Consider the following 15,748-nt stretch of genomic DNA (forward strand, 5'->3'; position numbering starts at 1 on the left):
TGAAAAGATTTTAAGCTAATGTCTTATTTTTTACGTAATATCACAAGTATTTAACAACTTTCAAACCAAAGTTTTTTGCTAATGAAATACTATAATCACTGTGTTATCAAAAGTGTTAATAATACCAAATTTAAAAGGAAAACTTGCAACTTGACGTTTCTAAATAAATATATGATGATCAATCAAAATTAAGTCATTTGATAAAACTTCTGAATTAATATTGTTTAAACCAACTCGGAAATTCTTTAATTCAAGTAAAAAATGTTCATTCTAGATTTACCAAAAGAAAAAGCCTTACCTTTTGTTCTACTGGAGGGTTTCATTGTCTTTATTCCCATTCCGACGTAACGTTCCGATAAATCTATATACATTTGTATTTTATTATAAATTATTAAAATCGACCAAATATATTAAAACAAAATATTATATTTTCAAAAAAATTACGACTAGAAATATCACACATAAAAAACATAAACCAAAATATATATATTAAATTACGCCACTTAAAAACGAAAAAAATTATGTCCACAAATAAATTAAATTTAATTAATTAATAATTTAATAAATTAACAAAAACAATAATTATATAATTTTCACTGAATATTTCACTTTTTATTTTAAATAAATTCTTTTTTTTTATTTAATCGTCAAAATATTTTTAAAATAACAACAACACCTGAAGAATATGGGGTAAAAAAAATATGCAGTAAACAAAGAGAACATGATATACGGCTGTCTTTATTAAGAGTGTCACTTGTATTACAACATACTTCCGGTGGTGGTTTTACTATATTTTTAATATTCTTCTCAAAACTAAATGACATCGAATTTTATTTTCGGTGTTGTTTAAGACCATACTTTTTTTTTTATTTACGCATCACTGTTATAAAATGTCTCACAATTGAATATAAAAAAAAAATTTAATTTATTTGCATATATTTACACAGTTCAAGTCCATTTTTCAATTGTTTTTGTTAATAAATAATAAATGCGATTTATTAAAAAAATATTTGATTATTTTTCATTGGCTATTATTTGTATCCTATCAGAATAAACATGTGTGGGCACACTGGAATTAAATATTACATTTGATTATATAAATTCACTCCATTACTGTGCGACGATTGGATGGCAATGAAAATTTTTTTTTTCAAAATTCACGCACATGATAAATAATCAATCTGAATTCCACCCACACATCCACTGAGAACACTTTTAAATCACTTGAATAGATAATCAATTGTTTGGATCGAAATATTCGATAATCGTAAATGCACCTGCAAGTGCACTTTGATGCAGTGTTGCAACACACATTTATGTCAGTGAAATAAAAACTTTAGCACGACATTAATACACCATATAATAATAATAAAACACAACAAAATGAATATTAATGCCCTCTTCTTGCCCCGCGATACTAGCTTATTCTTTTTACCACCCGCTTCACGTTCTCGTTTGTAACATCAACGAACGCACTCTGTATGATGGATAAAAAGATATGTGTTTGTGTTCGGTTGTAGAGGCCCAGCAACAGAGTTGTCTCATCAGATTATTAAACAAAAAAAAAAGCCATAGTGAATATGACTATCCGACCTGCCACACCATGAGCTTTCTGATAAATCTTAGTCTTATATTCATTATGTGCGACTTCCACACCCCTATTATGAGCATTTTCCTCATGCTCGATTTAAAACATAAATAAGTTGCTTTTTCAGTCATATGTGGTTGAAACTTTTTCTATCTTAATATAAGTTTATCTATTTTCGAATAATGAATTTTGCAATTTTTTTAATTTTTTTTTTTCAAGTTCTCCAGATATTGTGAGAATTTATCTTATCTCGAGAGTAAAGATGTAAGCAAGATAATTTTACCTTTGGAAATTTTCGGCCTATTCGTGTACTTTCCTTAGTTTACGGTACGTATCATTGAAATTTCTTTGTCAAAAATATTGCAATGTCTTAATATTTCATTGTGTAATAATTTTAGTGATAGTAATTAATATTTAATGTTAATAATAAGCTTAATAAATGCAGATGACGCTTTTGCAAATAACTTCATTATGATTTATTTACATAATAATTTTTATTGAAAGCATTCTTACTGGTACATAACCTACAAGTATATTTATTTTCTATATAAAATCGTTATTTAAATATATCTCGTGAAATATTTGATGCATGTGCAGAACGCGTGAGAAAATTACCGGGCTAAAGATTACCGAACGGTTGACGGAAGTGACGGAAAATTATTTATATAATACGTAAAAAAAATGTTTGAAAGATTGTAGCTCTCGAAAATATTAATAAATCGTTCTTAAAATTTTATTCCATAATTTATCGCTTTTGAGAAATTAAAACTTTTTGTCTTTTTTTCTACGCAATAGATTTTCCATTCATTTACAAGCTCCAACCTGGATTTCAACCCAGACAGTTGACCATGCATACTGTGATTTGTATGTAAATCTCGGTTAAACATACATTATCAAATTTGTGTTAGAGTCGGAAAAGGGTCCTTTTCTAAACACACGGTGTTAGAATTTTGAAGGAAAAATACATTTTTGTTGAGACAATTAAAAAAGCTGCTTAGAAAAATTAGTAATTTGACATTTTGAATTAAGGATCCTGTATGGTAATAATTTACGAGAACCAACGGTAGATTTGTGAGTATAACATCACCTCGTTTCCAAATAATATTATCCAGCTTCACTGACATTTTTGCAAATACGTAACGTTAAGCATGCTTGGGAAATTGTGGGTCTTTCCAATAATGCTCTTTTTTATCTAAAATTTCGACAGCTCGAATCTAAAAAAGGGCGTTTCCCTCGCTATTAGTGTATTGAGAAATTATCATTATTTTAACTATCATATGATAAAATCCTGCTGTCGAAACACTCAAAATCACTTATTTATTAGTCTCGGAAAATATTAGACTAACTGGTAAAAGCCTAAGAATAAATTATAGAAGAATCGGTTTTCTAAAAATTTGGTGTCCCCTTCAATTTAAAACTCTCCTCGGGATCAATTTTTCATAACGCAAAAGCATACAATTTCGTTTTACGGGATGAAAATAATAACTTGTCATCAGAAAGTTAAAAAGATATTAATACCCCAAAAAATATTAAAAAACAAAGACATCAATATACAATTTACATATGTAGGTGTACATGCTATCTCACTTTACTATATAAAAATTATGGTATAATTATATGTAATTATGAATGGCTTAAAATAGACAAGATAAACAAAGTCCGATAGATACACAACATATGTATATTTATCTTTTTTCATTACTTAAGTTTAGTTACATGTGTTAAAATGAATAAAACATATAAACTCATAGCTTATTGATACATGTATATCCTTGTTTAACAAATATATTTGAATGTATGCACAGAATATGTGAATGAAATAAGTTATGAATGAAAAAGTCTTGTAGCCGGGTATCAACTGTACAAGGTACCACTACTTCTTTTGTTGTTGTATATGTATGAGTATGTTTTTACTATAAACGATCATCTTCGCCGGATGAGGTTTACTACAAACGAACTTTTTACACTAGATGAAGAGCACACAATGTTCAAACATATGTGTACCTATCTTTGTCAGTTGACTGGCTAGATTTTGTCAGGCAGGTTAATAAATATATCGACGTATAGTCGTAGTATGGTTGTGTATGGATGGGATTGATATACGATAGATAGATGATGATAATATGTTGATGGTGTGTAGCCTAAGGGTAGGATGTTGTAATTTTTTTTAGTAAAATGTTTTTGTGTAACTTTGTTGTTGTCTGATCTATGGTACGCTTCCTTCTTTTTCCTTCTTTTGTGTATGGGATTTATATGTATAAAAATATTAGCTATTAATCGATAATTACCTTTAATGTTACAATTGATGTTTTTTTTACCTATGTGTGTTCAGATTTCAACGATTATGTAACATAATGCTTAAATGTTCAATACACAAAATCGATGCTGGATTCAGACTACTACTATTTTGGAGCATGGATGTGAATTATAAGTTATGAGAATGTGAAGTTATTAAGAATGCTATAAAATTCGAAGAAAATTGAGCTAGCTATGGAAAAAAAATGCCAAAAAAAACCTTATTTCCAAAGGTGAATAGTATACAGTGTGTCGCATTTAAGATGAAGACACCCGTAAATGGGAATATCGATTTGAAATTTTTCACAGTCGTTCAGGATGATGGGTCGCAATTTTTAAGGTAACTAAAATCTCAACTTTAAACTCAGCCTACTACAAATTGACAAATAGGACCGATATTTAATATTTGGCCTAGCGTCAGAGATGGTGAGAGATATCGAAAAAAATAACTAAAACCTGAACTTTAAAGTTAGCCTACTACAAATTGACAAATAGGACCGATTCTTAATATTTTGCCTATCGTCAGAGATGGTGAGAGATATCGAAAAAAAATTATTAGAAAAAATTGTTTTTTATATTTTTTATTATAAGTATATAATTTTATATTTTATATACATATTTTTTTTATAAGTATATTTTTTTTATCAGCAAGTACCAATTTTCATGACAAAAATCGCATTTTAATTTTTTCATTTTTTCGGTCCACACTCATTATTCCAAGTTTATAGAAATATTTGAATACATTACACTATTAACTTATCAATTCGTCCAATTTTTACATTCCATAGCACAATAGTTCTAAAATTAAAAAATAAACTTTTATAACTGTTATGGAATGTAAAAACTGGGAGAAATGATAATTTAATAGTGCTATGTATTCAAATATTTCAATAAACGCGTAATAATTTTGAGTAAAGACCAAAATAATGAAAAAAATAAAATATGAATATGATAATGAAAATCGGTATATGGATGGGTATACAAAAATAATCTAAGCTTCTTTTTTTAATAGCTTTTTTCGATATCTCTAACCATCTGGGACGCTAGAATGACCCTATTTCTCTATTTTTAGGCAGAGTTTAAAGCTCTGATTTCGGTTAAGAATCCTAAAAAAATGTGATCCATCACCCTAAATGACTATGAAAAATCGATTACCCCATAATTTAAAAAAAAATACGAGGATGTCTTCATCTTAAATGCGACACACTGTAAATTAGATGTTATACAGAGTGGCCTCAAAACGTCTTTACAACGCTCTACCACGTATAGCTTAGCTTCAAGTAAGTCGATTTAGCTAAGAAGCCTAAAAGTTGTTCCGCTATACGCTCTTGAATTTTCAATTTTGAAATCGTTTTAAACGGAAAGCGCGATTTTGATAAAGTTTGGTGTGGTGAAACTGTTTTTTATACAAAACAAATCATCTTTATATTTACATTTGATTTAGATTTTTTTAACCCTCGAACCAAAATAAGTTTGACCATTATGTGTATGTCTGTCTGTCTGTGAACCGATTTTGATTTTTTTTATTTCGTTTGAAAAGTAATTTAATGTAGAGTGTTCTTAATTATGTTTCAAGTGCTAGTTTAGGGTTCCGTACCCCCAACAACTAAAAAATAGTCGATGATCCTTAAAATCAATTCAGTTTGGCTCTAAGGAAAGAGGAAATTTAATGAAGAGTGTTCTTAGATATGTTTCAAGTGTGAGTTTAGGATTCCGTACTCGAAAAATTTATCGAGGGTTCTTTAAATTTCACTTTTTAGATAAAAATAAAACTTAAACTACATAGTAGAAGTAAAATATTCGAACTAATCAACACGTGTCGAAACTGTTACAAGTGCACTTGAGAAATGAAATATATTCTTAATACACTTACACCATCAATATAATATAGTGATAACTTTATACACATATGTTAATATTATTCAAATTTACTTTGTATTTATTTAATAAAAACCTACTTAAACTTAAATAACAGCACTTAAAATAAAAAAATAAACCATCATTTTAAATTAAGTAACTTTTAAATCGTTTTAAGTAATAATTGTTAATTTTTGTTAATATTTAAACAAATGAAATCTCAACAACTACCCTTATAATAAATATAATAATAATAATAATGAATGAATATGTTATTTTAGTTAAATCATATTTAATATTGTTTTATCTTAATAAAAATGAATTAACTTAAGTGATTTTTAAATACAAAAACCTCAACAACAACAATTTTTGGTGTTTAAAACTTTCCAAAAATACATGAAATTCTTGCATGAAATTTCGATGAAACTGTTTCCATGATAGAGTCCTGTTTAAACTTGTTAGGGTTCAGAGTAAAAGTCAGATCGGGTTCGGATCTGAAAAGACTAATAACTGAATCGAGTCTAGATCACATCATCTGAATCGAGTACAGATCCAGAGATCCTGAAAGTATTTTTTTTTTATATGAAACTGAAAGCAGTCTTATTTAATTCTGAAAATTTTAGGGTAGGGGAATATTTTTCGTCTATATTCATGAAGTTATAGCAAAATTCATAGTCAAACTTGAAAATCAGGTACAAATAATTTCAACCACAAGTCTAAACTTGCTTTGGCACTCGTATTTACCTTGAAACAAGATAATGAATGAATGATGAAAAAAACGGTATAGTTCTGGCATAGTCCAGATTAGAAAAACCTGATCGAGAGAGACCTGGCAGCGTTCAGATCCGAAAAAATGATCGGGTTTGGATCTAGAAATCTCGACGGGATCGAAAATCTGAAAAACTTGATAGGGTTCAAATTAGGAAAATCTGATAGGATTCAGATAAGAAAAATCTGATTGAGTTTTTTTTTTTTTTAACTGAAAAATATCGATTTGTCGGGTTATAATCAGGTGGGTCCACACGATACAGACTATTGTTTGTACATTGTACAGACTGAAATGACTGATGTTCATGTAAGACTTTACCATCATAGCTTTTGTTTGCACTGATATGTTACGCAGGCAAAATTCTATAGAAGTCTGTGTGAAGCTGGTATCGTGTGGACCTACCATTATTATTTTTAATAACAAGGGTGACAAAACAAAACACCTGCTTTGGGTCTTGACAGCTAACAACACTGAATGACAACACACGAAACGGAAGATAGCAACAATTCCATGTGATTCATTCTTAGTGTCTATTAGAAACAGAGTTAATTTCGAAAAATACGAAATGGAATATAAGTTGGGAAATGTTGACTGATTTACGTCGAGGATTTGAATACAGAAAGGTATTCAATATTGAAGACATTTAATCGGTGTTTCCGTTTGAATTAATTACCCTACTGATCATTTCAATCCTCTATGTTATTTACAGTAGATTCACTTTCATAGAGGTTTTTCACCACATCGAGGCTCTTGTTAGGGCCCCCGCAGACTGCAGACTTTTTATCGGCCGATAGTTTGGTCGGCTTCTTAATCAGTATGGAGAGGAATGCATATGCGCACACTACAGCGATTCAGTATCGGCCGATAAAAAAGTTTGATGGGCTACCCGATTACATTCAAACAAATCTGCCTGCCAACTATCGGCCGACTGTTTAATCAGTATTGGCGCATACACGCCTGCGCATACATGACGATTGTTTAATCGGCCGATAGCTCAGTTCGCTCTGTGATTTGGCTCTTCCACAGGTATAGAAAGTCTTAAATTTGTATCCTCCTTCGCTATTGCTGGTCCAATTAGCTTGAAAAGTTCATTAAAGCTGGTAATGCTCATTCAATAATAGGCGGAAATTTTTTTTGGGTAATCAAGTTATTTGGAATGCATAGTGTAAAATTTTCCACTAACTAATCTATCACTGAGAATGGGATGCACCCGATACTCTCGGAATCTCTTGTTGATTTTCCTCCTCCGGAGTATGATGAGACCAATAATTTTCCTGGACAATATTTTCATTTTCGAGAATAGTCTGCGCCCTGTTCACCAACCAAACTGTTTAGTTGGCTCGGTGTGCGCACTTTCAGCCCAACCTGACTAAACTATCGGCCGATAAAAAGTCTGCAGTCTGCGGGGGCCCTTAGGGTAGGGTAAAGGAGGTGGTAATAACACTTTCGGCAGGCGCGGATCTAAAGAGGGGGGGGTCACAGGGGTCATGACCCCCCCCCCCAAAACAGCCCACATTTCAAAAAAAAGAGCTGAATCAATATTTTACAAACCGAAAAACAAAAAAAAAACCAACAAATTAGACGAATTTTTGCATGCGAGTATTCTGATTTTGTTTTTGATTCATTGGAGAAATTCAGTTTTCTTTGTTTATTTGGTTTTTTTGTTATTTTATTGAAAAACAAAAATGACAAAAATCCTATGAACCCCCCCCCCCCCCCCAAATTTCTAGATCCGCGCCTGACTTTCGGTCTATTACTCCTAGAACACAAGCAAAAACATGAAATTTTTCCAAATCTACTAATCTTGCACGAACAAAAAGGCTACGACAATTTTCAACAAGTTTCAATTTGGTATGTAAACAATAAAAATATAAATTATACCACCAAATGGTAATTCAATTTGTTTAATAGTAGTGTATGATGTATATTACAACCTAATATAAGGCATTTGTATACTCATGGGCAAAGAAACTAAGCCATTTTTAATTAAAAAAATTCATTGATAGTTCGGGTGTCATTGAAAAATGCACTTCTAAAAATTTTTAAGTGGTTTAATTATGCTTAGTCAAACAACATTTTATCAACAAAAATTCTTGAAACGCAAGTAGGACGTTCTCTTTCACTGGGCTTGGAAACTTTTTAATCGCTTGCACGACTTCACTTTGGAGTATATCCACTTTTTGGTTATTCTAATAGGAGGATAATTAAATAATAAATACAAAAAACATAATTTAAAAATTACTATATTCTGCGATTATCAAGTGATGGGACAGAGAACATCCCTTTTCGAAAAGTATCGACCAAGACAATTTTTGCATTTGTTATTCAATTATCTTCCTTCCAATAAAAACGACATACGTTTATTTCCGAGCCCCGTGATAAAGAATGCCCAACTAACAATAATTTTCGTTGATAAAAAAGTTGTTTAATAAATAAAGTATTGCTTAACTCAACCAGACGCTCACTGCCAATGAGTCTGAATATTTTAGACAAGTCATTTCACATATATTGTGGCTCCTTGTCATATTTAAAATCGATCGATTCAGACCCCACTTTTCCACTTAGCACTCTAGGCAAGTGCCCTTCAGTGTTAACATAATTGATTAGCAATGTCCGTAGAATATGATATCCTCAAAAATATAGACTTTGAACAACTGATTGAAGATTTGGCTTATCCGAAAGCTAAAACGGTAATTATTGTAATTTTAAAGAAATAAAAACAATTGTTTAATAATTTTAGAATTTTGCTTATGTAGATACCCATATCTACACACTAAGGGTCTCGTGAACCTTATATGCCGAAGACCCCAAAAAGTTAAAGATAGCTCTGAATCCACTCTAATTTGTATTCGTAGTCTTTATTACTTCAAAATTTTCCAGAAGGATTTTTGTTCTGATGAACCAAGTTTTCTTGATATTAAACACCCAAAATTTAAAAAATGAGCTTATTAGCGCTAGAATTTCTTTGTCCGTGAGTGTACACATTTTAAAGTAAAGAGTTATTTAATGTATTGTATATAATTATTGTGGTTTCACATTTATGACAAAGACCAATATAACATCACACAGTATATAGATAGAACCCACAGTATACAGAGTATTAAGTAAAGTAAAGTAAGTAAATAAGTAAGTTATTAAATTGATTGTGGGCGACATTTCATTTGATCTCTTTGTATATTTTTGAACCATTCTAATGTAATAATTAATTCATTTAGAAAACAATCTTATTTATAATTTTATTTATTCATTATGAATCTTCTTGATTCTTTATATAACAAACATATAGGGTTGGACAAAAGTGCGAATACCTTGAAAATTAAAATGTATATGTACAGAATTTAAAAATCTTTTTATTTGTCATTTCCATTTCCCTTGAAGAGTTGGGGCTTCAAGATCTTTGAAATTGTGTTGTTGGTAGTTTCATTTGCTTCTACTCTTTCCTGGCATTACATTTGCGCTAATATTAATTAGATGCAATTGAACTAAAAAGTAGAAAATAATTCATTCTATTAGTAACTCATTTATGAATATTAGTAAAAGTTAGAGGCACTCAATTTAAAATACCAAGAATTATTCGGAGCGCCTCAAAATTTTACAAATAGTTATATAATGTATAATAGAAATAATTATTTTCTACTTTTTAGTACAATAATTGTCCTTACAAAAGTATTTTTAATTTAAAACTAATCAAGTGAAAAAAAAAAGAAAACAAATGATTGAATTAATTGTTGAAATACCCTGTATAAAAAGTCTTGAATGTCAGTGCATTATTTTTAATTATTTAGGAAAATTCAAAAAAGGAATACAATTATGGCGGCCTTTCGTCCCCGAAAAATTTTTCGAGAAATTTTGGAAAGTATTATCTAGATTTTTTTTCGAGAATCCTTCACAAGTCTACTAGCATAAGTTAACTGGAAATTTTCAACAACATATCTTTTATGGTTTCGGAGAAAATAGACATCAAAGTTTTAATTTGCTTCCTCACAGGTAAACAGTTATGTTTACAAAATAATATTTCAAACAAAAGTTGTTTATTTCTTTATTGGGAACATACTTTACGACTAAACTTTTGTTCTATTTCTAACGGTTTAAAAGATAACTTTACAAGACCCAATTGACCTATGTTGCTCATTTACGAACTCAAAGTCCTGAGCACGCTATAAAAATTTCAATTTGCTATCTCTTTTCCTTTTTGATTTATCGTGATGACGGATGGACGGGCAGACAACTGGAAATGGACTAATTAGGTGATTTTATGAAAAACCTTTGTTCGTACGGAGTAAAAAAAGGCATGCATATCCAATAACCCGTAAGCGGCTGGAAAATCAGGTCATGCTTGCCTTAAAAATGCATTATTACCTTATTTATTTATTTTATTCGTACCCATATTCTAGGAGTCCACAAAAAAGACGTTAGGATAGAAAGACGTCACTACGGCAATCATTCAAAGTAAATGTGTATACAAAATTTCAGTTCAATCGGTTGAGAATAACTGCTTTACAATTCGGTTGCAAAATTTGGGCCGACAAACTAACATAATACATACATAATATATACAAACATTGCAACTTAAAGAAAAGGTTGTAAAATTTGAAAGCATCATGTGACTAAATAATTATGGGAATAACGAAAAATTCTTAACATTCCAAAGTTTTTTTAATATTCAAACAAAAAACAAATCGTAAGATTTCGTATGTAGATAAATTAAAATTGTTTTTAAATAAATAATTTAGCAAACACAATGATCATTCGTTCTGTTAAGAATATTATTTTTTTAATTTGTATTATAAAATTCTTTTTATGATAATATTAGGAGGCATCGAGCAGTAGCCAAAACTTGAATAGCTGCTATATAAAAAAAGAACACGACAACCCTTTGTATATTAAATGCATACACAACACGGACATAAGGATTTATTTCCCAGTGGTATGACTGTATAAGGTTCTTGTTCTCATCATCAGCTTCTACATCAAATCCTTTAATATTGAAGCCATTGGAATTTCATTCATTTCTAAGATCTGGTTTTCATTTAAAAAAATATTTCTTTGATACCTAAAAACTCAAATGCTAAAACTTTCTCATAGTGACAACTTTGTTTTCAAGTTCAATAAATTTTGAATACAATATTAATGTAGTTCATTAAAATAGGCAATCCAATTTTACTAGTCTGACGCCGCATACTAGCTGTGAACTACCCGCTTCGCTGGGCAACTTCAGTTTTAAAACTGAAGTTGCCATCATTTTTGTATTTAAATACAAAGATAATTGTGTTAAACCTTTACTTCATATGCCGTCACTTATCCTCCTTTTGTTCACAATTTCGTCAATTTTATTATTTTGGTGCGGTTCTTACCCTAATTTTAGGGCAAGAACTCTAGTTGTATCCTGCTTCGCTGTGGAACATTATGATTGCATGGAAATAGATGAGAAGTACCTAGTAAATTTTATGAAATTTAATAAGCCCCAGATAAAAGAGGTCACAACTTTGAAACAGCTGAACTAACTTTCATATGCGTCGGAATTTTCAATTTTGTATTTTACACGTCATGCCCTTTTATTTGATACCCACTTGAGTATATTTGAAAATATTCGATTGTTCATCTCTACTTTCACACCCCACCTTTCCAATCCCCCTTTAATCGATGCAGAATCTTTTAAGTTTTCGAAGCACACCCTTTTCAATCCCTATTTCAATCCTTTACAGATCTTTTTTTGCATTAAAATATATCGTATGTTTTTTCTCAGACTTTAGACTATCTTTGTACTAAATTCCATAAATCGGTTCAATAGTTTAGGCGTGATTGAGTAACATACAGATAGAAACAGTTACTTTACCATTTATAATATAAGTAAGGAAAGTAAGGATTATATCGAAACATTTACAATTTCTTTAGTCTATGCATAAAAGTACTCCTAATAAAATACAAAGTCGTAACAAAAGCGTTTAATTAGCTATGTGTATCTAAGAAAAATTTTCGGAATTATTATGAGAAATTGAAAATTCATTTCGAAGTCTTTTTAAAAATTCTTCTGCTATAGAAGACATATTTTTGGCAACATTTTAAACATTAAAAAATATTTTAATTTACTAAAAGGAAATAATTTATTATCGTATGAAAATTTCTCATTTTCTTGTAAAAGAAAAAACTAATTTTTATAATAGAAAAAAAAAGAAAACAAGCATAAATTATTGTAAATTGTATAATTCATCATTTAATCACCAGATGTCATAGCATGGCGCCGACATTTTCGTATTTTCGCAATTATACACACAAATTTCTTTCCGTGTATCAAAATAATAAAAATAATAATAGTTAATAAGAATTTGGCACATGTAATAAATTTTTCTTAAATCTGGTGTTAAACACTCATACGACTTCCTACAAATATTATTCTTTAATTCCTGTCTCTACACATAAAAACAATTTTGTAGATAAAAACAAATTCAGCTAGTCAGTAATTTGTGTAAATGTATTCAGCATATGTGTCAAAATTAGAATTTTAACCATTCCCATAAGTCCAAAACCCTTCGAACAAATCAGCAATTTCGTTAATTTTTTGGTACTTTTTGATACTGAATAAAATTTTGCTCCTATATTACAATTTCTGTCAAAACAACTTTCATTTGTAAATAATAGTAATAAAGACTGCAGTTCTTAGAATGTTATAAAAGTAGAAAAATTCTAATAATAAGACTACACAAGTTCTTGGCCATTTTATATACAGAGGTACAAAAACGTTTCGTTTAGAGAAAACATTTTGAACAACAATTTTCCATCTGTATTTTTTAACATGCTATTTTACATACGTACATTAATAATGAAATCTATATGACAAAGATAGTAAACAGAGCTATGATGAATATTAACAAAGACAGTAAATAAAAATATCATTGTGATGAACTATTTCCGGTCACTATGTGACGCAATATACCTTTACTAACAAAAAACTCTATGATGGTTTATAGTTATACTGACTAGCAGTGAAACAGTGGCTGTGTTGTAACTAGACTTTGAGATAGCTAGTGAATATTCAACAGATAATATTAAAGTGGACAATTTTAATATAAACTACTGATGGTGTTAACAGAAAATTAAATCAATTTTTATAAAGGATGTTTTTTATGGAGTTTCACATCTTTGAGTTAGCAACATCCTTTTGTTTGCTAAGTAATTTTATAGCAGACAGTTTATTTGGGTTTGATTTGGTTTGCCATTTTATAATGAGTAGACTAACGCCGGAACGACCATTACAAATTATTCAATGTAAAAAACTTAAAATAATGACAACCTCATCCCGAAGTTGGTCGTGTCATATTAAAATAAAGTAAAAGTACTTTCAAACAATTTTCTTATGACTGGAAAAAGAACAGCTAAATATTTGTATTTACACTAGAATGTGATTGCATTTAAAATATGAATTCATTGACACAAAATCACAGAAGTTAAATTAACAAAATCAGTACTTCTAGGAAAAAGGATTGATTTTAGTTTAAAGTAATGTATTTTATTGATGGAAAATAAAATTGTACTTAGTTGGAATATATATGTTCGTGTAAATAAAGCGAATCGATGAATTAGAAGAACATTGCTATGCGTTTCTTTAAATATAAGATTTGTTTACTACGAGCACATACCTATCATGTCTAGTCTATATGCGGTTGTTTCAACTTCATGAAGATTGTTGTTACTAATTTAGAGAGAGTTTGAAATAAACTTATTTTTGTAATATATAACATATTTTTATAAATATATGACAATCATCGGTCTTGATTTTGTATAACAAGTGTTAAGAACTTAGAGCAAAATTAAATTTTTTGGATTCTGATGACGTCATAAACTTAAAAAATTCAATTTTTTTGATAACACAGACAAATTTAATCCTATTTTATTGAAATTTTTTTTAAACTCACTAATTTTGGGTCATTCTTTTTAGCTGTGATGTTAGTTTTTCGCTAGCTATCCCTTATGTTCTTAAGTCCGAGAGCAGGACGCCACATTCTTAAAACCTATTAGAGCTAGGTAATTTTGATCACATTTTGATCTTCAAATTTGAAGAGTATGGCCCCAATTTAGTAGGATTACATACTTAGTTTATCAAAATTGGATAAAATTTGAATGTGATAGAGCAAAATTAAATTTTTGGATTCTGATGACGCCATAAAGTCAAAAAATTCTATTTTTTTTGATAACACAGGTAAATTGTAAATTTGATCCGAACTTGAAACACACCAACTTTGGGTCACTCTTTTTAGCTGCGATGTCAGTTTTTCGCAAAGAAAAATCACTTATGTGCTTAATTCCGGAGCCAGGACTACACATTTTTGAAACCTATTACAGATAGGTTAATTTTGATCACAAATTTGAAAAGTATGACTCAAATTTAGTAGGATTACATACTTGGTTTATCAAAATTGAATTAAACTTGAATGTGATAGTTAAGACTCCAAGAATATGCCGTTTGATTCAAACCGGAATAATTTATTTATTCACAAATATAAATTTATTACAAGCCATTATATAATTTCAGATTTTAAAGACCAAAGAACTGCGTTAAAAAAGTGAATGTTATAAATTTTTTTTTCTCAATAATTTTTATAATGCAAAATGATATTATTTATATGAATGAGTTATATATTTGAAACGGATGAATGACAACTCTTGGTCATTATAGGCTTTTATGTTTCATATGAAAGTTTAAAAAATATTGTTTCAGTTATAAATTGTGATGATACATTTAATATCATGTAATAAATTAATGGCGTACAGTATGTTTCAGTATAACGATGTTCGAGTATAGTGGTATAAAGGATTGTACTAGTTGTATTAGTAATCAACTACAGCGGATCCGTGGTAATCAGACAGACGTTTTGCAAAGTAGTGTCAAATTATTGAATTTGTCGGACTATAATAATAATAATGGAGTTTAGCCTCCGTTTCTCTGACATATGCTTATAACAGAGGACACTCACATCATGCTATGATAATCTTTATCTATTTTACTACATTCCTATATATACAATTACATTTTATGATGTGGTTGGAATCGGTAACTTCGTTATTATCCAAGCGAAGACAATGTGATCAATTATGCACTCTCATTAGTTATAATTGTTCACACTGCCGCTGCCTGGACCCGTACCCGCAACCTCTCAGTCAGTAGCCAAACGGTCAAAGACTAACGCTCTAGCCCGCTCGTTAAAAGACTACTGCCACAAACTCCTTTTAGTCCGGAACTT

At 29.8% G+C, this 15,748-nt stretch overlaps 1 protein-coding gene across 2 annotated transcripts in view; it reads right to left on the reverse strand.

The window, feature by feature from the left end:
- LOC123292091 (ETS-like protein pointed) overlaps positions 1-15,748 on the reverse strand; it is a 297,704-nt gene that overhangs the window by 102,343 nt on the left and 179,613 nt on the right. Inside the window, exon 1 of one of the 2 annotated variants that reach the window (XM_044872621.1) lies at positions 299-401. The exons of the other annotated variant lie outside the window; for it this stretch is intronic. Coding sequence (XP_044728556.1) covers positions 299-371 — 73 coding nt within the window. The 5' untranslated portion in view covers positions 372-401. Of the gene's footprint in view, positions 1-298; positions 402-15,748 lie in introns of those variants that run through there. 2 annotated transcript variants of the gene reach the window in all.

The sequence above is a fragment of the Chrysoperla carnea genome, chromosome 2 (assembly GCF_905475395.1).
Source record: "Chrysoperla carnea chromosome 2, inChrCarn1.1, whole genome shotgun sequence".
NCBI classification, from domain to species: Eukaryota; Metazoa; Arthropoda; class Insecta; order Neuroptera; family Chrysopidae; genus Chrysoperla; species Chrysoperla carnea.